The sequence below is a fragment of the Schistocerca cancellata genome, chromosome 2 (assembly GCF_023864275.1).
Source record: "Schistocerca cancellata isolate TAMUIC-IGC-003103 chromosome 2, iqSchCanc2.1, whole genome shotgun sequence".
In the NCBI taxonomy this organism is placed as follows: Eukaryota; Metazoa; Arthropoda; class Insecta; order Orthoptera; family Acrididae; genus Schistocerca; species Schistocerca cancellata.
The window spans coordinates 760,075,419-760,101,224 of NC_064627.1; the positions used below are offsets into that span (position 1 = coordinate 760,075,419).

The 25,806-nt window shown below is 42.1% G+C and overlaps 1 protein-coding gene across 1 annotated transcript in view; it reads left to right on the plus strand.

Annotated features, from left to right (window-relative positions):
- Window positions 1–25,806, plus strand: part of LOC126162588 (ATP-binding cassette sub-family C member 4-like) — a 166,760-nt gene that overhangs the window by 25,850 nt on the left and 115,104 nt on the right. Inside the window, exons 2-4 of the mRNA XM_049919190.1 lie at window positions 11,126–11,236; window positions 17,804–17,923; window positions 21,510–21,714. Coding sequence (XP_049775147.1) covers window positions 11,126–11,236; window positions 17,804–17,923; window positions 21,510–21,714 — 436 coding nt within the window. The remainder of the gene's footprint in view (window positions 1–11,125; window positions 11,237–17,803; window positions 17,924–21,509; window positions 21,715–25,806) is intronic.

The following is a 25,806-nucleotide window of genomic DNA, read 5'->3' on the forward strand; positions in this document are numbered from 1 at the left end:
TCTTCGGCGCTTTTTGTAATGCTCATCTTATGCTGTCCTTCTATAGGCCTACCGGTAGATGGCAAAGCAAGATCCCTCAGGTCACACGCCTCATCCTTACTGTTAGACATTTTAAAATCGCCTACTTTTGCTGACTGGAGGCTGAAAACATCAGCATCCTCTAATGTTGACTCGCTGTCCACTTGTTTCAATGGTTTCTTCGATTTCTCTGTGTTATTCTCCCCCTTTTTTGCGGTTGTTTTGGTTGACATTTTTAATGTTTTACCCTACCGTTTAAGCATTTTTCCAGTTGTTCTTCTGCAAAATCATTGTACATCAATCTCCAAGACAATCTTCTGTATTTAGACGCTGTAGTGAGCCTTCAACCTAAATAATTTCAAACTTGTTACAACCTATAACAGGTGTTTTAATTTGATGTAATTGAAAAATATACATGTCCAAGTGTTACTTGGATCCAAGACGATCGTGGGTACAAGTAGCCCTTGCATGTGGTTATCAGTACACCAGCATACACTCCGATGAGTAACATTTTAAAGGTGATTTATAGTTGAACATTTACATAAAATTACATAATTTACTGTTTAAGGAATAAAACTGTGCCCTTACTGCATTCAAAATATCGATTCTTCGCACGTTTGACAAATAAGTTGTTGGATTAGAAAAACAGAAATACACGGAGTGCGCCAGAGCCTGCTGAGCCCTGCTACCTCGTGGATGAACTAAGGACTGCGTCGAATATTTCAGTAAACCAGTACAAGGAACAGCTTAAGTGCCTTTAACGTTTTGGTTTCAAGTAACCCTCCAGGGTCCAATAACCCAGATCTGTAAGAAAGTATTCAGGAATGGTACGAAAGTATGCAGGAGTGGTACGTTATTTGAAAACGTAATCATATGAGTATCCATAATGAAAGCCTAAGTCTAATTCAACTTGTGTTTCTAGTGTACTGAGCTTGTAATGTGAACCATAGTAGAGCCGTCTTTGTGCAGACAAACTTAATTTGATAAATAGACTAGTTCCCACATACGCCACAACAAGAGGAGCCAGTCTCTGGATACGGAGTACAAGCACATTAAGATATGAATGTCTTGCATTATCTGATTTGTGCCAACTGCGATCTTTTTAGTAAAACTTTCGTCCTTAAGTATCTGCCACATAGGGTTTCTCTTAAGCAGCTAAACGGAGAACTTTGTAGGTAACACATCGCTACTAGTCTCCTCTGTATCGGGTACCCATCGTAAGAGCCGTCAGGCGCATCTTCTTCGGTGTTTTGCCAAATCTGAAACTAGAGTCAGCGCAGACTGCTGATGACGTGTTTCATGCCATACCCAGTGTCGACGGTAAGCGTCGGTTTGTTTCTCATTACGAACAAATTGATTTTTAAAGCGGAATTTTACGTACGCGTTAGATGGAGCACTCCAAAATTATGCCTGTAGCCGTGACTGCTGCCGTCAAACAGCAGCGCTGCTCAGTCGCTGCTGGAGTATTCGTTATTCTTCGTGTTTTAATGTCCCTGTTAATGTACATCGATAAAAAGAATATTGCACTAGAATAATTTGGGGCCGCACCATATAATGGGCACGTAAAATTTCGCTTTAAAAGTCATTTTGTTCGTAATGAGAAACAAATGGAGGTTTTCCAGTGACACTGGGTTGACACTGGGCGTCGCATGGAAGACATTGGGAGTACAGACTGACTCCAACTACACACTGCAAAAAACGAAACTGCAAATAGCTATCGAAATATCAGAGAATTTATTTATTTAATTTATTTATTTGTTTGATCGTATGGCTAGGGCCCCCGTCGGGCAGGCCGTTCGCCGGGTGTGAGTCTTTCAATTTGACGCCACTTCGGCGACCTGCAGTCGATGGGGATGACAGGATGATTATGATGACAACAGAACGCCCAGTCCCTGGGCGGAGAAAATTCCTCGACCCAGCCGGGAATCGAACCCGGGCCCAGAGGATTGATAATCCGTCACGCTGCCATCCAGCTACCGGGGGCGGGCATCAGAGAAAATGTACCTGAAGACTCTTAGGAGGAATACCCGGTTTATGTATGTAGTCTTGACAGAGCTTGATTCCCGTACAGGTCAGACGTTGTACTTGAAAGTCGCTTGCCCGGTATCGGCAGATAAATATGCTTGAATGTCCAAAGGAGCTTTGCAACGTAATTAGAATAACACAGGCACTGCACTATCGTATACGTAGAGTATTACTCCTTCAATAAATACACAGTTAGTCAACGTACTACAAAACTCTTACACTTTGTGACAAAGTGTCATCAGATTCCTTGCAAACATGTCGAATAAGAGATCATATAGAACTGAACCTTGTGGCAGGCCTTTGCTTTCGCCTTGAGGCCCCCATAGAGCTTTTTCCTCTTTATTTGTTTTCTTTATTATCAGTCTGCTGAGAGATTAAGTGAATAAGTTAAGTCGCGAAGAAACGCGACATTGTCAGCAGAATTGTTTACGCCAGTAAAAACGGCAGTGACATAATCATTTCGGCTGAAGCGTGGTTGGAAATCAGCTGCAAATTTTATAAGATTTTCATTCGTGCCATATCCTCTCCGAAAACAAAACACAGATGAGCGATGGAATAGAACAACTCAAGTCATTGTTTAAAAAATCCTTTTCAACACTGCCTGTGTGCAACTTAGGGGTGTTATTAATCTATTCGATTGTGCTTCGTTAGGTTTATCACATTCTCTTATCGGTATTATTGGCACCCCATTCCATCCGTCAGTATTGATTGGTTTGTTCGAAAATTTTTTTTGGAGATTACAGAGGTGACTCCTCCCTTTCCCCGATAGCGAAGATAGCTTGCATTAATGTAAACTAGCAATTCCTGCGACGCTGTATCTTCCAAAGAGCAGAGCTCTGTCGAGTTCAGCTGCAGTAAAGCTAATACTCGGAAAATGATCATTTTCATCGAACGACACATCAACAAGTTCGTCAACTGGATCTAGAGCCTAAAGCCCCACGAAACGGTCGATTAATATGTCTGGAAGCGCTGAAGAACTATACTGTACCATGCTGTACGCATTCGCTTAAATCTTCGCAAATTGTTGAGCTGAGCGAGTCTTTGGTTAAGGTATTGCAGCAGGAACAAAAAGAAAAGAAAACATCCAGCCATCTGCATATTTCTAATGCGATGACATGGAGAACATAGGAATCGTTGCCGCAGTCGTTGCAATACGCCACAGCTGATAGTGAGGTTTACACAGCTAAAACCGCACCTGATAACAACTAAGTTACGTTGCCAGTGGACTAGTGAGCGGTCTCGGACACCAAGTACATTCAGTGCTGGTGACTTTATCAAAAGGAGCTGAACGTATTTTTCAGATGCAGTCATCGCGAAACACGCCTTGCCTTAAAAACAAAATGTTGAACGCAAGTGTCGTCTCTCACTTTTTAGGGTATAAAGAAGCGTCCGCTATCAGCAAAGGAAATGTTTGTAGGTTCAGCTCACAGTGAACTCATGTTTGTCTGTCAAACTGGAGCTTCGAAGAACGTGTGACACACACCTTGGATGAAAAGACGGTGACAATTTATACTTGGAAGAACTGCCGTCTTATACGAAACAAAAAGCAAAACGGCCTGCTGACATTCTGCACTACTGAACAGCATTACACTTTATTTCTGAGATTTCTCTATCGGACTGGTATAAATTACATATCTGCTTTTGTTAAGTCTGGGATATCTCGAAGAGCACAATGTCACATGTTACCACGACAAGGAAAGAACGCGAAACAGCCTGTTTATAGTAACAAATACAGGGAAATTCCCGAAGTACGGATTTCTAAAATTATCAAACTAAAGGGACGAAAAAATTAGTGAATAATATTTACTAGTATCTTGCAGGAATATCTCCAGGCCACGTGTGCGGCCCGTTGAATTGGCATCTTTTCACAGCTCTGCATTAATAAGTTACTTTAATCCCATTGCTGCCAACATGCTTTTTGATCCTTGGGATGTAGATAGTCTAACGCTACTAAATGATGTACCATATACATTTAGCTTCTTTTTGTTTGTGAAGCATCTCCAGTACGATTCGGGTCTTATTAGTGCATATGAGCCGTCGTGGAGTTGTATTTAGACGGTTTACAGTAAACGAATACAAAAATGGTTTAAATGGCTCTGAGCACTATGGGACTTAACTTCTGAGGTCATCAGTCCCCTAGAACTTAGAACTACTTAAACCTAACTAACCTAAGGACATCACACACATCCATGCCCGAGGCAGGATTCGAACCTGCGACAGTAGTGGTCGCGCAGTTCCAGACTGTAGCGCCTAGAACCGCTCGGCCACCCCGGCCGGCAAACGAATAAAACCGAAACACAGTGATCTGTGAAAGTGAAGTGTGAAGATGAAATCCGATCGTAAAGCGCGGAAACTCGCACATCCTGGGTGGGCAAACCATCTAAGTACAACTCAAAGACAGCACATATGTACTAATATTATCACAAATTGCCACTGAAGAGGCTTCACAAATAGAAATAAGCGAATCGCGTATGCCACAATAAAAACAGCGTATCATTTAGCTGCGATTACGACCCATATGCCAATAATGTAGAAGCAACTAAGGACTAACGAAAAACTCCAAAACAACGTTTTTTGAATATGTAAGTAGAGGAAGCTAATATCTTTTACCGCATCTCATACAGCTTCGATTTGTTTCCTGTACAGAATTTGTAGACTTAGAGAAAGCTTTTGACAATGTTGACTGGAATACTCTCTTTCAAATTCTAAAGGTGGCAGGGGTAAAATACAGGGAGCGAAAGGCTATTTACAATTTGTACAGAAACCAGATGGCAGTTATAAGAGTCGAGGGGCATGAAAGTGAAGCAGTGGTTGCGAAGGGAGTGAGACAGGGTTGTAGCCTATCCCCGATGTTATTCAATCTGTATATTGAGCAAGGAGTAAAGGAAACAAAAGAAAAATTCGGAGTAGGTATTAAAATCCATGGAGAAGAAATAAAAACTTTGAGGTTCGCCGATGACATTGTAATTCTGTCAGAGACAGCAAAGGACTTGGAAGAGCAGTTGAATGGAATGGATAGTGTCTTGAAAGGAGGATATAAGATGAACATCAACAAAAGCAAAACGAGGATAATGGAATGTAGTCGAATTAAGTCGGGTGATGCTGAGGGAATTAGATTAGGAAATGAGACACTTAAAGTAGTAAAGGAGTTTTGCTATTTGAGGAGCAAAATAACTGATGATGGTCGAAGTAGAGAGGATATAAAATGTAGACTGGCAATGGCAAAAAAAGCGTTTCTGAAGAAGAGAAATTTGTTAACATTGAGTATACATTTAAGTGTCAGGAAGTCGTTTCTGAAAGTATTTGTATGGAGTGTAGCCATGTATGGAAGTGACACATGGACGGTAAATAGTTTGGACAAGAAGAGAATAGAAGCTTTCGAAATGTGGTGCTACAGAAGAATGCTGAAGATTAGATGGGTATATCACATAACTAATGAGGAGGTATTGAATAGAATTGGGGAGAAGAGAAGTTTGTGGCACAACTTGACAAGAAGAAGGGACCGGTTGGTAGGACATGTTCTGAGGCATCAAGGAATCACAAATTTAGCATTGGAGGGCAGTGTGGAGGGTAAAAATCGTAGAGGGAGACCAAGAGATGACTACACTAAGCAGATTCAGAAGGATGTAGGTTGCAGTAGGTACTGCGAGATGAAGAAGCTTGCACAGGATAGAGTAGCATGGAGAGCTGCATCAAACCAGTCTCAGGACTGAAGACAACAACAACAACAGGCTGAACGTCAACAGAAAGGTATTATTTGAGATTCCTTAGAACCGTCGTCAACCTATGCTAGGATATGCCTTTGCTTATGAGAGTGCGAGTCACACTGCTGTAATATCCAGTTGACAGGAGTACATTAGCTGCGTGAATTAGTGTTAACTGTCTCCGAGCAATGTTTGAGAACAGCAACCGTCATCTGATATACAGAGATAGACCAATCGGATCAATCTGTAACACGAAAAGAAACACACTAAATGTTTTTGTGTCAGATAGTGAACCATGAATTTTTGTGTTAGATTATCTAGGTTGAAATGGCTCTGAGCACTATGGGACTTGACATCTGAGGTCATCAGTCCCATAGAGCTTAGATCTACTTAAATCTAACTAACCTAAGGACATCACACACACTTCCATTCCCCAGGCAGGATTCGAACCTGTCACCGTAGCGGTCACGCGGTTCCAGACTGAAGCGCCTAGAACCGTTTGACCACTGCGGCCGGTCCTTGTTGGTAGTAAATCGCTAATATTCTGTGGTTCCCCTGTTTAATCCACTGTGATCTCCGTCGAAGGTGGCAGTACTTAATGTGTAAATTTCTTTTACGCCATGTGACCCAGTGAAACGAGAAAATTAAATGTCCTTCCACATTCTAATGTACATGTCCAGTGAATATGAACGTCCTGTCTCTAGCCGTTCATGATGTTCTGTTTGTTTCTGATCGTGATTTCACTATGGCTAATTACAGACGTATAGAGGCGCGAGTGGTACGGAAAAAATCCTAATGCGTACTTTAATCGGAAGCACCTCCGGCATGCGCTTCAGAATGGTTTGCAGAATGTGGAAGTAGATGTTAATTGCTCCAAATTATGCCATTTCCACATACGACAGCCGCATGAAAGTTATGATATTGTTATAAATAACGAACAGCGAACATATCATGCTGGTTCTCCAGAGACGCATATCGATCCAAAAGATATGGGAATTTCCTTCAAAGGGCAAACAATTAGTGAGAACAGAACTTAGAACTGTTACTAAGTCCGCAAACATTTATGCCCGTTGTGGTGTAAATAAAGAACATGCATTGACTTTTACAATGCGGCATCTCAGCATACTGACTAGAAGCTACAGTCACTGCTTCGTAAGGTCGAGAATAGGACTTTTGAGAAAAAAAAATGACAACAATATAGTGCACCCTCATAACGTCACGTTTCACTTAAATTGTCTGCTTTGTTAACGAAAAGTGTAAACAAAACAGGTGCAGAACTCAATAAACATTCAGTAAAACGACATTTAGTTGCATTTTTGGAAAGCGGAAGATATTCCTTCCACTAGTGACTTAGCACATCCTTTACGTTACGTGAAACATCGAAAGGACATTAGATTTTTTTCACGTTTGGGCGTGTTTTCCATCTTCTATTAAGAACTATTTTGCACCTGTGTATATTATTTGTATCCTTTTGTATCTCAGGTTGTGGTTGAATTAAAGTCTTTACAATTTCGTGCTACCATCACAGGCCTCTTTCGGGAGCGTCATACAGTGATCCAGACACTGCGCTCCAGACACTGGAGCTCGGCTGTCCTGAAGCTGTAGGTAATCTCAGATTGCTCGTGTGACGTAACCAGTGCTGCAGGGCAGACCTTGGCCAGCGTTTGTGTCACTGTGAGGTGGGCGACTATTTGTTCAGGATTACTTGGCCGTATTTTTCCTCTCGGTGACGAATGCTATCTAAGAATGTTCTAAGTATATAAGTATTTTTGACACTACGCTATACCCGCTATTTCCCTTTTGTCTTGTGTCCTTAACTCCTTAGCGTTTGCTACTGTTCATTGTGCTGTCTCACTCTCCATTACTGATGGAAAGGGTAGCAGCAGCAGCAGGATTTGAGCTTGTATTTCTTTTATGTGTTGTATTAAAGACTTTGCTGCACTTCGTTGTTATTAATCCAGACTAGTATCGGATGAATCTCATCATCACACGGCATCTTCTACACAGGAAACAATCCCAGAAATCGATAATAGTCACAATTTCATGTTACACGTCGTCAAAGGGTCTATTGCTTACACAACTAATGTGTGAACAATATTGCTTGCTTATCATGTCAACTATAGTGCATCTGTCACTCAGTTTAGTAAGGATATGGGTCTCTAAAACGACTCTTAATTCACAACATTAACACAAGACAAAACTTATAACAAAAATGTGGCAATACAAAATTTACTGCTCTCATTCTAAGGTGAAATTTTAAAATGCGATACAAGGAACACACAGAAATATAAAGAAAAAAAGACAAAGGAAGTAAATTCACCTTCGCAGTTCACCTTATAACAGATAATCAAGCGATGCACAGTATCGAAAACAACCTAGTAATCTTTCATACAATGGGGAAAGGATACTTTACGGACATTTGCGAAAAAATATAAATTTACACCTACCTCAAAAAATCCAAGGAAATTACGCTCAACGGGCAATGCACATTAAGAAACAGCAGTTTCGCGAATATCAGCAGCCCAGTTACTGCAACTGCCATTAAATAACTCCGAAATTTCGTAGCTGTCTGTAGATGTTTGTCAACATGCTGCTGTAAGTAGTCCACGAAGGCCCGCGCTACACTAGAGCCCTCTACAGTTCCTTCTGGTTTAACTGTTACTCAACAGAGGACTTAACTTTCGCCCAACTATTTTGCCGTTTTATGAAATCTAAAAATTACTTTCGACCTTTAGTGCAAAAGCATGCAAATGAAAATCTGAAGCCGTCAAATATAAATTTTCTTAAATCTGAAGTATGCTGGTAGCTCTAACATACCAGACTGTACAGCTTTTCTTACTACTTTCTCTCACGATGTAACTGTCCACATAACTTTTTAAATCCAATTGACTTTTACTGTTTTCATCATTTTACGTTGCTTCTCAACAGCATAGTGCAAGTTATATTTTCTTTTGTACTTATTCTGCAAATATAGATGCTTCGTTATCTCCTGTTATAAAATATTTTTATATCCATCACATTATAAATTAACAAAGGCAGATTCAGATACGCTTGAGAATGGCCTAATGTAAAGTGGATTCAAAGATTTTACTGTATTAGCAAATGGGCGGCATTTCATTAATTCAACATAACTCTTGCGAAACCCTCTGAACTAGGAGAAAATTTTCATGAAAATAACCTCTGTAATTTGAATACGACCCTCCTTATATCAGCGGACATAATGTCCATAATAAAACACTTAAAATAAAAAATGTGTTATGGTTATGATGTAATATCAACAACGTTAATTAAAGATTAGTAACATATCAAATTACTAGCGTAATCAGTCATTTATCAATGGAACACTTCCTGAATGCTTGAAATATCCTGTAGTTAAGCACTTGTTTAAGAAACGAGATAAGTATCAGTCAAGTTTTATCTTTCCCAGCACTCTCGTATATTTTACGATATGCAGTCGGTTTCTTAACCACGTGACAGTAACAATATAACGAGGTACTGGCGGAATTAAAGCTGTGAGGACGGGGCGTGAGTCGTGCTTGGGTAGCTCGGTTGGTAGAGCACTTGCCCGCGAAAGGCAAACGTCCCGAGTTCGAGTCTCGGTCCGGCACACCGTTTTAATCTGCCAGGAAGTTCCATATCAGCGCACACTCCGCTGTAGAGTGAAAATTTCATTCTAGAAACAATATATTGTTAAATTCACAGTTCGGTTTTGTAACGGGCTCCACATACAGCAAGAATTCACTTAATTCGCTAGACAACGAGTTACGGGCTACTGTTACATTTTTGATCAAAGATATTTGACTGCGTACATCACAAGTGTATATCGCATCATAAAGATATTAGAATATTACAGTGCAGCAAGAAACGCTGGAAATGGTTCAAATCGAAAACTTCTGACAGGAAAAAGAGAGTGTCAAAAGGAAACAGACTTATATTAAGCTATCAGGCATCTTCCAACTGGGAATGAATTACGTGTAGCGTCCCACATGGTTCCATCTTAGGATCTTACTTTTTTGTGTGTGCTAATGACCCTTCATCAGTAAATTTCGTTTTGTATGTAGATGATACTAATACTGCAATAAATACCAAATCAAGTACACTCTTAGAAAGAACGAAATTTTCACGGACATTAATAAATGGTTCCTGGGCAAACCTCTCCCGCAACATATGCCTAAAATATGACAACAAGCAGATAGAAGCGGTTGACAGTGTTTAATTCTTGGGATTACAGTTTGATGGTAAACTCATCTAGGGGGGGAGCATACCATGGAACTGCTGAACCGCCTAAACAAACTTCTATTTGCAATGTGGATGTTGTAAGACATAGGTGAAAAAAAAATAATAAAAAAGCTAGCACACGTTGCTTACTTCCATTCCATAATATCATAAGAGATTACTTTTAGGGGTAGCTCTTCAAGCCAAGCTAAAGTTTTCGGAGCCCTAAACGTGTAACATGAAATATTTGTGGTGCAAACTCAAGAGCGTCCTGCAGAAGCCTGTTTAAGGAATTAGGGATACTAAATACTACTTCACAATATATATTTACTTCAGTGAAATTCGTTATTAAAATAAGTCTTTTTTCAAACCAGTAGCTCAATTGGAATCAACATTAGAAATAAGAATGATCTACACGAACATTTAAAGTCACTTGCTTTGGAACAGAAAAGTGTCTATTATTCATGCACACACATCTTCAGTAACTTGCCAACTGCCATAAAAAGTGTAACTGCTAATGAAGTTCGGTTTAAAAGGGCCTAAAGGATTTATTGGCGGCCAGGCCATACTGTTCCATTGACAAATTTCTTAGTAGAACCAACTGACGTGTATATGTTATTAATAATAACAAATATGCGAGTATTACATACAATCTGACCTCTGTACAAATTCAGCGCAGTAATACAATCAATGCAAATTAGTGTTGTTCTACTTGACGATGTGTGACTACAATAGCCTAAGAATTCTCGTATGCACCTCGGTGTGTTGAACATTTACATGTTTTGTGACAAGTTTGTTGTTAACTTTTATATGATAATGTGTTTTAAGATCTTTTGGCTTATGCCACGATTTTACTTCTGATCTGGGGAGGTACATTAGCATTGTTTTTCTTTGTAAATATGTATTGTGTATTCTTGTTTTGTGACATGTTCTACACCCTGGAAAGTCTCCTCACTGTGGATCTATTGGAACGAAGATTACCGCCTAATCTAATATAAACACACACACACGTTCTGTTTTGTTTCCTTCATCGAATAATATTTTTGTGGCTGATAATTTATTGAAGCAAAAAACATTGAGCTTTTGACGCTGCTAGACGTAAATTGCGCGGACACAGATATAAACATTGTGTATCTCAAGTAACGAACGTCCATCTGTTACAGATACACGCTCCCGCTTTTTAGAGAGGGTTACTCGCGTGACCTGACAGTGGACGACCTCTTTGAACCCCTTGACGAAGATACATCTGCTCTTCTGGGGGACCAACTAGAACAGTAAGTGACATTTTATATAATTACGTAATTACTTTCTTCTTATCTCTTTTGATTAATGGCTAACCAGGAATAGTAAGGAACTGAAATGTATGCCATATGAATTGGAGGAGAAAGTACGAAAAAGCGATAACACGCCGATTATTATCTATGAATGCAGTGACAAATTAAGAAAAAACTATGCTACCTGATATGAATTATTAGGTTGATACAGAAGTTCTTAGTGTTTTTGTTTTGCAATTTGATATTCCGGTTGATATGGGTTTATTTATCGATTGTCATTTTTATTTATAGTTCACTGTTATTATATGAGTTTCCATGTCATTTTCTCTTTTGAAAATTGTGAGTGGAGCTGTGGACACTACAAAACGGATTGCCAAATGGAGAGATCGGAACATTTACGACATATTCTTCTGTTTGCTGACATTTATTGTCAGCAACTGAGATATCTTGCTGACTCAGTCCAACAACAATGACCAGGAAGACTGCGTGAAGTGATACTACACCACGATAACGCCCGTCCGCATTCTGCTAGACTGACAGAGCACACTATACAGAAGTTGGGTTGGGAAGTCATTCCGCAAGCAGCCTATTCCCCTGATCTTGTGCCTTCAGATTTTTAGCTTTTCCACTCTCTGTCAAACAACAATCTAGGAACTTTCTTTCCGGATAATAATGCGCCGCGAACATGGTTCAATGAGTTCTTCACTTCAAAGCCGAGTAATTTCTGTAGCCGCGGAATCGAGAAGTTACCCCAGCATTGGCAGATTGTTGTAAATAGTGCTCAAAAGTGTTTAATTCCTAAGGGACCAAACTGCTGATGTCATCGGTCCCTAGACTTACACGCTACTTCAACTAACGTATGCGAAGAACAACACACACACCCATGCCCGAGGGAGGACTGGAACCTACGGCGGGAGAGGCCGCGCAATCCGTGACATGGCGCTTCAAACCGTGCGGCCGCTCCGCCCGGCGTAAATAGTGAATGGCAATATGTTTTGATGACTAAAATCTCTGTTATGAATGTCTGTTGTGTTTATTAAACTTATGGGAAAACGCTACCAAATTATGCACCAATCCAATATCTTCAGAGATAAAGGAAGGATATAGTCCATTAAAGATGACTTACGAAAGAGATTCCATGATTCATTCTCCGGATTACTTCTTGAATGTCTTTAAAGTGTTTAGTATACTGCTACATTGCGCTATTGCATGCCACAGTGGAGAATCACACATTATTTACATCACGTGCATTGGTGAATGAAAGTTATGAGATGTTATTCTCTCCAACCTGACGAACAAAATTTTAATACCAGAGGTACAAAGAGATACAAAATTATAACGGACATAGTTTCGATCACAAACACTTCAAAATATTTGACTAAGATACAGTAGAATGTGGGTAAAGATAAGGATAAGCGGACTGAACACTATGAAGTCGATCCTATTGTGCAAGATACGAGGAAGACCAAACACAAACAAATGTGAAGGGTACTCTAATGAATGAAAAATAGAAAAGCGTCAAAATGGCTCCTTTACTTTTTTATACAATCTACGTTTATTGCGTCAAATCAGATAATATTATTTAGTATGAATCATTCCCGGCAGTGCTTCAAACCGTCGATATTATTTGGTTTTGCATGAAAGAGAAAATATTGTAAAAAGTACACACTTATAAGTTTCCTAAAATGCATAGACAAGCATACGCAAGATTATTTAATAATTGGTTCAAAAGAATTTATTAGAAATAATTAAAAATGACTCGAAGAAGGCAATCGACCACAAATAACAGTTTCATTTTGCCACATGTGAGGTGGAAGTGGTTCGAATTTAATCTCCAGGTGCACGTGGTCGTCGTAGATCTCTGTTAAGTATTTGACACTTTTCACAGAATCATAGTCTGATCAGTAACGAAAAGTAGTAGTCAAGTATCGTAGCCTAACACTAAACTAGGCAACACCCTTCTGTGAACCGGTACTGTACGGAAATCGAGATCTACACTGAGTCGATAGCTACAAATTAAATAAGAGGGCGAACGTTACAACAAATACGTGAGTCCCGAATCAGCGCCGATGAGAGGAAGCCAGCATCGTCTCACACGACAACATAAAATACACTACAGTTCCAAATAAAAGTTCTGGTTCGAAAATCAAGATAATAACAATATTCAAGCGTTGGCGTAACTCTGGATCCAAATGGCGAGATACGAACCACAGAATATTTGCACCACCTGACAAAAATGTGGATCACCCAGATTTGGGGGAGAAAACGAAACGAGACCCCACGGTTTGAGTGGGTATACGATTACATTTCAGTGAATATAAATTCGAGTCAGGTTTACAAAAACGTTGGCAGTATAAGCCCATTTATCAGTATGACGCTGCATCTTGTTTGGTCTGCATGCAGGCACCTAATTCAGTTGGGAAGGGTATCATAAATCCATTGTATCCTTTCCTGAGGCAAACTGGTCCACTACCGTCGTAAATGGTTCTTGATATCCAAGCTACTGCCACTGGGATGGCGCTGACGTCCGAGCTGGCTACACACATTTTCTGTGGGAGACAAATCCTGCGGTTTTCTGTCCACGGAAATACCCCAATATCACACAGACAGTTCACACAGCCACATGTCGTGTGTGTGTGTGTGTGTGTGTGTGTGTGTGTGTGTGTGGGTATGTGCATTGTTCTGTTAAAAAATGCCACCATGACACTGCCACATAAGAGAAAAAACAGGATGCAGAGATGTCCCTGATGCACCGTTGTGTCATCAGAGTTTCCTCAGTCACCAGCAGCCATGACTCCCAACTCTACGACGCTTGGAGTGATAGCGCTGTGCCTTTCGAAAACATTGCAACAATAGGATCTTTCTTCAGGTTACCGCAATACTTGCATACGATAGTCATTTGAGGTAGTGCAGAAGTGTGATACATCGCTGAATACGATGTGACCCCATTCATCAGCAGTCAATAGGATCTCCCTCAGGTCGCCACAGCATTCGCCTGCGGTGGTCATTTGACGTAGTGAAGAAGTGTGATTCATCACTGAATGTGACGTTATTCATCAGCAGACAATAGGATCTCTCTCAGGTCGCTGCAGTACTGGCCTACGATGGTCATTTGGGATAGTGCAGTACGCGGTTCATCACCGAATAAAATGCGAGGGCATTCATCAGCAGTCAACAGGATCCCTCTCAGGTCGCCACAGTACTCATCCACGACATTCATTTGAGGCAGTACAGAAATGCAATTCATCGCTAAATACAATGCGCGCCATTCATCAGCAGTTTAAAGAATGCCCTCATAGGTCGTCGCAGTACTCGCCCACGATGTTCATTTGAAATACTGCAGAAGTGCAATTCATCGTTGAACACAATGTGACGCTGTTCATCAATCAATAGCAATCAATATGAGCTTTCAGGTCACTGCAATACTCGCCAACGATAGTCATTTGAGGCAGTGTAGAAGAGCAATTCATTGCTGAACACAATGCGACCCCTTTCATCAGCAATCAGTAGGATCTCTCTCGCTACTGCAATACTTGCCTACAACAGTCATTTGAGGTAATGCATAAAAGTGATTCATCGATGAACGCAATACGACGCCATTCATCAACATCGAATGCGTTGTCCTGCTGCATAATGGCACTGTGATACTGTTGCACGACGGATAACATAGGATGACGCAGGATGTCTGTGATGTACCATTGTGCTGTCAGATTTCCCTCAGTCACTACCAGTCGTGAGGTGAAGTCATATCCGACGGCTACACGCACCGTAACACCAGAAATGACTGCCATTCCCTTCTAAAACATTGGAGGAATGGGACAGAGGCCGCTATCATAATCGCCAATCAATGTTTGCCCATCACGGTGGCACTCCAAACGCAACCTTTTATGTTGTGGTGTTAACGGCAGCATACACGTATCATGACAATTCCCTCCTGTGACTGTTGCTAGTCTACAATCAATGGTGCGGAATGATACCGAATGTTGCAGGGAGTCCACTACTTGTTCTCTGAAGGCAGGTACAGGTGTGAAGCGAGTTTGCTCGGTATACAGTAGGCAGTCCTTCCTTGTAGACGTCAGATGTGGTCGATCGGAACCTTGACTAGGCGTATACCTGTCCTCAAGTTTCTATGCAGTCCATCGTCGGGCCGCTGTCACATCCGAATGTCAAACAGATAAGGAATCGGGACAGTTTAATATCCAGTTCCCCACTCATCCGTGTTCTGCACGATTGGACCAGCCGGTCAAATAGACCCCCGCAAGGACGCCGCTTTCAAACACTGACAGGTCCTAATAACGCTGTCTCACACAAGTGTATGGCATCTCCGTGATCACTCAACATCTGACACTTACGTACTCTATCAGACCGGCAACAACACTAAACACAAACAACACTAATGCACTCTCATGGCAATTCTGTCTATCACAGAGAATTACAGCAGTAATTTATACACACTCGCCGATAGTCTGTACGCGTATGAAGTCACACTGACGTCCGACCATGTCTTCTGAGTGCTTTACTTTTTTGTCAGGCAGCGTATTCCCGGTAGAGGGATAACAGACGTCTCCACGTGAAGTGTCTGCCGCGAACCCCATTCTCGCGGCTGCGCTGCCTCTGTAATACTGGAACGGTGGGATATTACTAACAGATATCCGAGTTAATAACAACCAAAAAATAAAACTTCACACGACAAGAAGATTGGTGAAATTATAGTTAGCGAGTATCTGCAGCATCACTCACACTGTGTGACATCTAAGTGACGTACGGAACTTGACATAAATATGTAGGTTTCAAGTTGTCAAGGACATTCATATGGCTTAAGATACCAGGAAATGGGAGATTATGTACAATCAGCACAATTTTTGTTTAAATCATTTGCATTATAAATCTGATGTTTAACAATTCAAAAGACAATAAGAAAATTAGGGGCTTCTGCGATACAAATAATACCTGAAGCGTAAGTGTTTTAGAGCAAGTACAGTCACTTAGATACAGTATGAAGGTTGTCGAATAGTCCATGATAGCAACAGAAACCCTCGGAAAACAACTGCGTATGCATGCTCGTGACGTTGCAGAATGACTCTCTTAGTATTGCTGTATGGTAGCGAAAGCTGGGTTCCAATGAATGCGATTCTAGTTTAGATACAGGATGGAGAAAAGGATGTCCGCCGCTCGTGGTCTCGCGGTAGCGTTCTCGCTTCCCGAGCACGGGGTCCCGGGTTCGATTCCCGGCGGGGTCAGGGATTTTCACCTGCCTCGAGATGACTGGGTGTTTGTGTTGTCCTCATCATTTCATCATCATCCAGGAAAGTGGCGAAATTGGACTGAGCAAAGGTTGGGAAATTGTACGGGCGCTGATAACCACGCAGTTGAGCGCCCCACAAACCTCAAACCAAACCAAAAAAAAAAAAAAAAGAGAAAAGGAAGCTACGCATATAACTAAGTTCTTTTACAACGAATCACACAAGAAGTTAATCAATACGAAACGGAATATGAAATAAGTGAGACCAATCAACTAAATATTGCATTTTCTGGTTCGAATGCAAACGGGGAGTGGATAGCAAACGACTTCCCAAATTAGTTTTGCTATATATACCATGTGGAGGACACACATTCTGAGAAGGGTGGGAGAGATTCCATGAAGGTGGAGCAGATTTAAAGTCGTACTTATGCAATGGAAATGGAAATGCCGTGTGGCTAGGGCCTCCCGTCGGGTAGACCGTTCGCCTCTTGCAAGTCTTTCAAGGTGACGCCACTTCGGTGAGTTGCGTGTCGATGGGGAAGAAATGATGATGATAAGGACAACACCCAGTCCCTGAGCGGAGAAAATCTCCGACCCAGCCGAGAATCGAACCCGGGCCGTTAGGTATGACATTCTGTCACGCTGACCACTCAGCTACCAGGGGCGGACACTTATGCACTGATAAAGCGCGATACAACAAAAGTTCAAGAAACAATTATCAGTAATTTATATTAGTTACTACATAAAGCTAAAATAAGATAATGGCCACTGTAGTAGTATTACTGAATTATAAGTTATTAATATAGTTAATACATCAAATACTAAACCATTTACGGCACACACTATATTCGATGACGTGAGGACATAAAATTCTGGCCTTTTGATAGTCTTGCACTTCTTTAACACCGGAAAACAATCTGCCCAAATACGTTTGTTCCGCATTTGAAAAAGCTATTTAAGTGCGGAATGTGTGGTATGGTGAACACACGGCTGCAGAAAGTCGGACTTATTGTTTAATGTTCCAGATTCGCCATTCACAGGAGAAGAAAGATTCGGCAAATTCGTGTTTTATTCGTTTGGATAAACGATCACTATCCGAAGCGACGCCCGTAAACCACTAAAGCAGTTATTATGTCGGGAAGCTCTCAAACAGTACAATCTGAAAAATTCTTGGTGCAGACAGATATACAGAGACAACAATGTTACAGACGAAATGGATAGCATATATTGGTTACTGTTATCAGCGAAAGCAAAAACTCTGACCATTATATACGAAAAGATTTGCAGATTCGGAGTAAGTTATATATCTGTCATTCTTGTTTCAGGCAATGGGAGAAACAGCTCAAGAAGAAGAAACCTAGCCTCATAGGTGCAATAGTGCGGACGTTCGGCTTGGAGTACTTCAGAATGGGATGTCTTATATTTCTCTACGATATAGTCCTCAGGTATGTTGAGGCTGCATATGCCTGCTATGACTCTCTTGGCGTCTACAGATAAACTTAGAATTAAGAAGACGCTGTACAATACATGTACCAGACGTGTTCTGTGCCTGGTTAACAATAAATGAACAAATGCTATATTGGTCATCTTTAGACTGTCACACTACTTCTTCCGTGTTCACAACTGCCACCAATCATAAGATTTCGTCATTTCAAGGACACAATTATATTCATAGTAGTGGACCCAGCTATGGGAGTTGGATGTACGTCCTAATCTAGGGTATCCCTGGTCATTGTGTAAGGAAGCAAATTTCGACACTTTGCTGTGAAATAGTCCACTTTGGAGACACAGAGCTCGAAATTATAATAAATCACAGAGTATGATTAAATTTTTCATACGCGATACAATCACAAAATTCAGAATGTAAAGAATTTTTCGTTTTTTGGGTACTGTGTGGTAAAAATATGAACTGATTTTCTGAACTAACATTTCGTGAAAGGATAACTTAAATCTGACCATACGAAAAACACGCTGATCGTGAATCATTTCCAACGTATTTGTATTTGTGACATCGAGCCTTCTTTGTTGTTACTGCAAATGAAACCTTGATTCGTCAAATTGGTTGGGATCATTAGAGTACAGGGTATGAGAGAGACCTCTGAAGCTGTTTCATATGGGATGATAGTAGCTTCATTGACACTATTTCGCACAGTTTTAATCTGCGAACAGGTAACATTACAAAGTTTCGGACGATTCTGATTCTAGTGGTTTTATAATCACTAGCTGATAAATCATAAACACAACTTTACGAATTTACAGTTTTTCTGTTAAAACCTACTGCACGGAAGGAAATAAAACAGTGCACTGTTTATATAAATATCACCAACAGTCGATTAGGGCAGCTTTAGAAAGGCTGAAATATCCTTGATGGATATGTTACCCCGATGACATGCAAAAACCAACTCACGTTCGAAGTCACTAAAGTCTCTTGATCGACCCCTTTCTGCCGTTACTGTTTCAATATCCTCCGCCTCCTTTTTTACTGGCGGGTCCATCTGTCGTGACGTTTAGTGGTCAATTCCGCATTACATAAGGGGTGTTCGGTTTGTTTTAATCAGATAGTATATGTTTAGTTATACTAAAATATATAGGGGAAACGTTATTAATAAAAATCTCGAGAAGTTCCTGTTCGACTTATTTCAAATTTTTGCACGATATTCTTAAGAAACATTCCGACGGCACGTTTTCTGTTAAAAATGGCGGCTAGAAAGAAAATTCTGTGGTGAGCTGTAAAAATCTGCTGTTTCGTATTCTTCTTCGCAATCAGATTTAGCTACAATAGCAGAGCGTTTGAACACGTTGTTTTCCCACGTATATTATCCCCCCCTCTCTCTCTCTCTCTCTTTCTCTCTCTCTTATATATATGCAGGGTGAGTCAGGAGGAAAGGTACATGCTTTGAGATGCGATAGTATTAGTGATTCTGAACAAAAAATCTTCAACGGGAAATATGCCATATTGCGAATGGTTTCCGAGATAGAACACGTTTAATATCAGTCTTGTATGATCTTCTGTAATAAATTTATAAAGGTAAAGTTAAAGCCTGTGGCATAAGACCGCGAATGGACAATCGGCCAGACTGCATGTGGGATGCAGCCTTTCCCTTTGCCGCACCACTAGGAGGGAGAAGGGTGACGAGTACCACACTCCAACGAAAACGTGTCTCAGTTTGCTGCAAAAAAAGGTCCTATTTATTTTTTGTCTAGGACTAACAGTTTGCGAGGGGAGATCGTGAGAATATTGAAAATCTCGCACGACGAGCGTGCGCTGTAGCTTAGGTGCTTTTCGTAGGCCAGTTTGAGGTAGTTTTCCAACTTGATAGACCACAAGCGTCCTGTATCAATATGTTCGCCTCAACTTCCTCTATATTGCTGTGGTACGTTGTAAACAATTACAACGAATAATACAGAAAATAAATAGAAATGTACATTAAAAGTATTCTGTCTCGGAAATCATTCGGAATAGGGCATATATCCATATCAAGTTTTTTGTTCAGAATCACTATGCTATCACTCGTAGAAACACGTACCTTTCCCCCTGACTCACCCTATGTATTTCATGCGATGTTTTACAACCACACTTGTAATCAGCGGAAGGAATAATTCGTGTGTTCCAAAATGACACCAGCAATCAAGCTAGCACAATGACTGTGTGCGCGGAGCTAGAGAGAATATATATATATATATATATATATATATATATATATATATATATATATATATATATATAGGGTATGTTTCGTTATATAGGGTGAGTCAGGAGGAAAGGAACGTGTTTCTACGAGTGATAGCATAGTGATTCTGAACAAAAAACTTGATATGGATATATGCCTTATTCCGAGTGGTTTCCGAGACAGAACACTTTTAATGTACATTTCTATTTGTTTCCTGTATTATACATTGTCACTGTTTACAACGTGCCACTGTAATATAGAGGAAGTTGAGACGAACATACTGATACAGGACGCTTGTTTTCTATCAAGTCTGAAAACTACCTCAAACTGGCCTACGAAAAGCACCTAAGCTATACAGCACGCGCGTCGCGCTAGATTTTCAGTATTCTCGCGGTATTTGGGTTTATCTGCGGTTGTTTCTTCGCTTTTGTACATCAGTCACATGTGCGGAATTAAAGAGAACAGGGTACAATGGTCGAGCAGTTTCTCATAAGCTCTATGTTTTTGTTTTCAGTGCATAGAAGTAGCGTTAAGAGGGACGCCACTGGACAGTGGATGACTAACAACGAGTGATTTTGAGAGATCAATCACACTATACCTTGCGGTAATCCGATGAGATGATTTGGGTTAGGCGAATACCTCGAGAACGTTACCTGTCATCAAGTGTAGTGCCAACTGCGACTGATGTACGTAAGAGATGGTGTTACGGTATAGGGATGATTTTCGCGGTTGTGGTGTGGTCCCCTACTTGCCCTTAAGAAATCGCTAAATGCGGAAGGATATGAACACATTTTAGAGCACTGTGTACAGCGTACAGCAGGGGAACAATGCGGAGACGCCGTTTGTTTGCACCAGCAAGACAATGCACTCTGTCATAAAACAGTATCTATGAGGCAATAGTTTGTAGATAGTACCATTCCAATGGATTGGCCTGCCCAGAATCCCGACATCAGCCCCAGCGTCCAACATCACTGCTATCTCTGGTTTCGGCTTTTGAGGATCATCATTGAAAGTATACCCATCGCACATTCCCCCCATTAATGTCCAATAATAGGTATCCTCATCAGATAGGGTACTTCGGAATATCTGTGCCATTTTCAGTACATGGCCATTCACTTCCGGAAAATTCCAGCAGTAGTGATCGAAAGACCATGTAAAAACAAAACAGCGTCTCACCTTTGCCTTCGGGGTCCCACGCTCTTACTGTGTCTTACAAGTTTGCCAGTACCACTCCTGAAAATGGCGAAAACAACGACTAAACACTGAGTGATTATTCCTCACACCGGAGAAAAACACCGGCTGCTAGAGTCAGGAAACCGCTGTCCAGTCAGGTAACTGCAAATGCCTGTTTGCCCGGCAGGATGCTGCAGCCCCTGATGTTGGGCTACCTGCTGCAGTACTTCACGCCGCCGCGCACCATGCCGAGAGAAGAGGCGGTGCTGTACGCCGCCGCCATCGTCGTCATCACGGCTCTGAGCACGGTCTCCTTCAACCACTACATGCTGGGCGCACTCAGGACCGGCATGCGCATGCGCACCTCCTGTTGCTCGCTCATCTACCGCAAGGTGAGTTCCACACTTGTCTCTGCCACATTTCTCAAGCATATCTATGAATCTGTGAACTTAAAAATTCAAAGGGGCATGGAATGAGTCAGAAAGGCTTCTGAAATAAATTTACTATGAAAAAAAAAACGTATCAGTACCCAATATATTGGCAATTTATTCGGAAGTGCCATCTCTCCAAATCTTCCACTCCATGTATTGGAGCATGCTACTTAGCATGCAGTCTACAAGACATACTCAAACGCATCACTCCCTTCGATGGCCATATAATGCGAGAGTCATACTTCTGTTCTTTGATGCGAATACTTCGGTAGGTAACCACTACTATTTTAATAGTCTAGTTCGCGGGAAGTCTTTGGGTCTGACATTAATATTTCGAATACTTCGGTTTTCCTACAGCTATTATTATTTGGAACGACGAAGAGCCGTAAATAAATAAATAAAAAAAAAAGAACTTTTGTGGACCTCAGACACAGTCAGCTGCCTCGGTTGAAATGTAGCCATTCAAGGGCACCGCATGGTTTTCAGCTCCATGACACAAGTCTAAGAAGTAGCAGCCCAAATTGTTACAGCACATTCGAAACATCTGGCTCAAGTCTTCCACTCGACTCAGGACCGGTGGACCATTTGCAGTTATTGGGGCCATGCTGTAGATAGTGTGTTTCTCTGAAATTCCGTGAGCAATGCTGCTCTTCTCAATCATCTCTGCCAGTCGCTGGGCATCCAAGTGCATGGCCATTCACTTCCAGAAAATTCCAGCATTAATGATCAAAACACCATGTAAAAACACAACACCGTCTCAACTTTTCCTTCGCAGTCCCACACTCTTACTGTGTCTTACAAGTCAGACCAGACGACAAGCGTTGCTCATTTCAACGTGCGCCAGTCTACAGGCGGTTGTACCCTATTTCCTCGGCGGTTGCTGATAAAACTGTGTTCAACATATTAAATGAGGCTCCCAGGCATGCACGCTGAGTGCACAAGACGATCCTTCCAATTCCCTGCTGCCGTTTCGCTGAGGGATACCATTACTCGCCGTACGTTCGAACTGTCTACAGGCACTTTTCCTTTTGTGACTATCTCTCCCTCACACATGATACAGCAGGACAAATCAAGTGAGTCAAAGTCCTAGTGTCTTGAACATCTGTAAATAAGAACCAGTTTTCAGTTTCTTATATTTTCTCACTTATTTTTTTTAAGTTGATCTGTTTCCAGTATACTTATCGGTGCTGATCGAGGTTTCTGCCACACTGGCTTACATGATACAAGTAACAGTTATTCGTGGTCTTGCAAAACAGACACCTCACACAGTATTATAATTTTTTTGTCACATTAAATGTCTGACGTCGTTAGCTGACCGGCAGGCTGCCAGATTCATCATTTACTCGATCACATAGATAAACAACTATACTTCAGATTTTTCAAAATACGTTTTGAGGACCGTTTGTAGTTTCAGTATGACACAGCTCCTCCTCATTGTAAGGTTCACAAAGACAGTCATCCTCCAACTTTCGCATGATGCGTCACTGCCAAGTAACATATCTTGATGAAACTTGGACCGCTGATTGAAAGAACTGCTTCAGCATAGCATAGAAGGTAACTGAAAGAAAAACACAATGAGACCAACAGAAACGACATTATCATTCGAAGACAATAATTACAATGAAGTCCCCACGATTTACGATGCTCTCCTGGACAATATAAAAGGCGGAACATGGTTCTTAACAAGGTGTGTGGTTACCACGGATGGCAGTGCACGCTTTGCAAAGTGCTCCCATGTTAGACACAAGGCTGCTAAGGATTTCTTCTGGCATCTACAACTACATACATACTCCGCAATCCACCATACGGTGCGTGGCGGAGGGTCGTACCACAAATAGCATCTTCTCTCCCTGTTCCACTCCCAAACAGAACGTTGGAAAAATGACTGCCTATATGCCTCTGTACGAGCCCTAATCTGTCATATCATATCTTTGTGGCCTTTCCGTGAAATATTAGTTGGCGGCAGTAAAATCAGCCTCAGATGCTGGTTCTCTAAATTTCCTCAGTAGCGATTCACGAAAAGAACGCCTCCTTTCCTCTAAAGACTCCCACCCGAGTTCCTGAAGCATTTCCGTAACACTCGCGTGATGATTAAACCTACCATTAACAAATCTAGCAGCCCGCCTCTGAATTGCTTCTACACTCCTGGAAATGGAAAAAAGAACACATTGACACCGGTGTGTCAGACCCACCATACTTGCTCCGGACACTGCGAGAGGGCTGTACAAGCAATGATCACACGCACGGCACAGCGGACACACCAGGAACCGCGGTGTTGGCCGTCGAATGGCGCTAGCTGCGCAGCATTTGTGCACCGCCGCCGTCAGTGTCAGCCAGTTTGCCGTGGCATACGGAGCTCCATCGCAGTCTTTAACACTGGTAGCATGCCGCGACAGCGTGGACGTGAACCGTATGTGCAGTTGACGGACTTTGAGCGAGGGCGTATAGTGGGCATGCGGGAGGCCGGGTGGACGTACCGCCGAATTGCTCAACACGTGGGGCGTGAGGTCTCCACAGTACATCGATGTTGTCGCCAGTGGTCGGCGGAAGGTGCACGTGCCCGTCGACCTGGGACCGGACCGCAGCGACGCACGGATGCACGCCAAGACCGTAGGATCCTACGCAGTGCCGTAGGGGACCGCACCGCCACTTCCCAGCAAATTAGGGACACTGTTGCTCCTGGGGTATCGGCGAGGACCATTCGCAACCGTCTCCATGAAGCTGGGCTACGGTCCCGCACACCGTTAGGCCGTCTTCCGCTCACGCCCCAACATTGTGCAGCCCGCCTCCAGTGGTGTCGCGACAGGCGTGAATGGAGGGACGAATGGAGACGTGTCGTCTTCAGCGATGAGAGTCGCTTCTGCCTTGGTGCCAATGATGGTCGTATGCGTGTTTGGCGCCGTGCAGGTGAGCGCCACAATCAGGACTGCATACGACCGAGGCACACAGGGCCAACACCCGGCATCATGGTGTGGGGAGCGATCTCCTACACTGGCCGTACACCACTGGTGATCGTCGAGGGGACACTGAATAGTGCACGGTACATCCAAACCGTCATCGAACCCATCGTTCTACCATTCCTAGACCGGCAAGGGAACTTGCTGTTCCAACAGGACAATGCACGTCCGCATGTATCCCGTGCCACCCAACGTGCTCTAGAAGGTGTAGGTCAACTACCCTGGCCAGCAAGATCTCCGGATCTGTCCCCCATTGAGCATGTTTGGGACTGGATGAAGCGTTGTCTTACGCGGTCTGCACGTCCAGCACGAACGCTGGTCCAACTGAGGCGCCAGGTGGAAATGGCATGGCAAGCCGTTCCACAGGACTACATCCAGCATCTCTACGATCGTCTCCATGGGAGAATAGCAGCCTGCATTGCTGCGAAAGGTGGATATACACTGTACTAGTGCCGACATTGTGCGTGCTCTGTTGCCTGTGTCTATGTGCCTGTGGTTCTGTCAGTGTGATCATGTGATGTATCTGACCCCAGGAATGTGTCAATAAAGTTTCCCCTTCCTGGGACAATGAATTCACGGTGTTCTTATTTCAATTTCCAGGAGTGTATGTCCTCCCTCAATCCGACCTGATAGGGATCCCAAACGCTCGAGCAGTACTCAAGAATAGGTCGTATTAGTGTTTTATAAGCGGTCTCCTTTACAGATGAACCACATCTTCCCAAAATTCTACCAATGAACCGAAGACGGCTATCCGCCTTCCCCACAACAGCCATTACATGATTGTCCCACTTCATATCGCTCTGCAATGTTATGCCCAAATATTTAATCGACGTGACTGTGTCAAGCGCTACACTACTAATGGAGTATTCAAACATTACGGGATTCTTTTTCCTATTCATCTGCATTAATGGACATTTATCTATATTTAGATTTAGCTGCCATTCTTTACACCAATCACAAATCCTGTCCAAGTCATCTTGTATCCTCCTACAGTCACTCAACGACGACACCTTCCCGTACAACACAGCATCATCAGTAAACAGCCGCACATTGCTATCCACCCTATCCAAAAAGATCATTTATGTACATAGAAAAC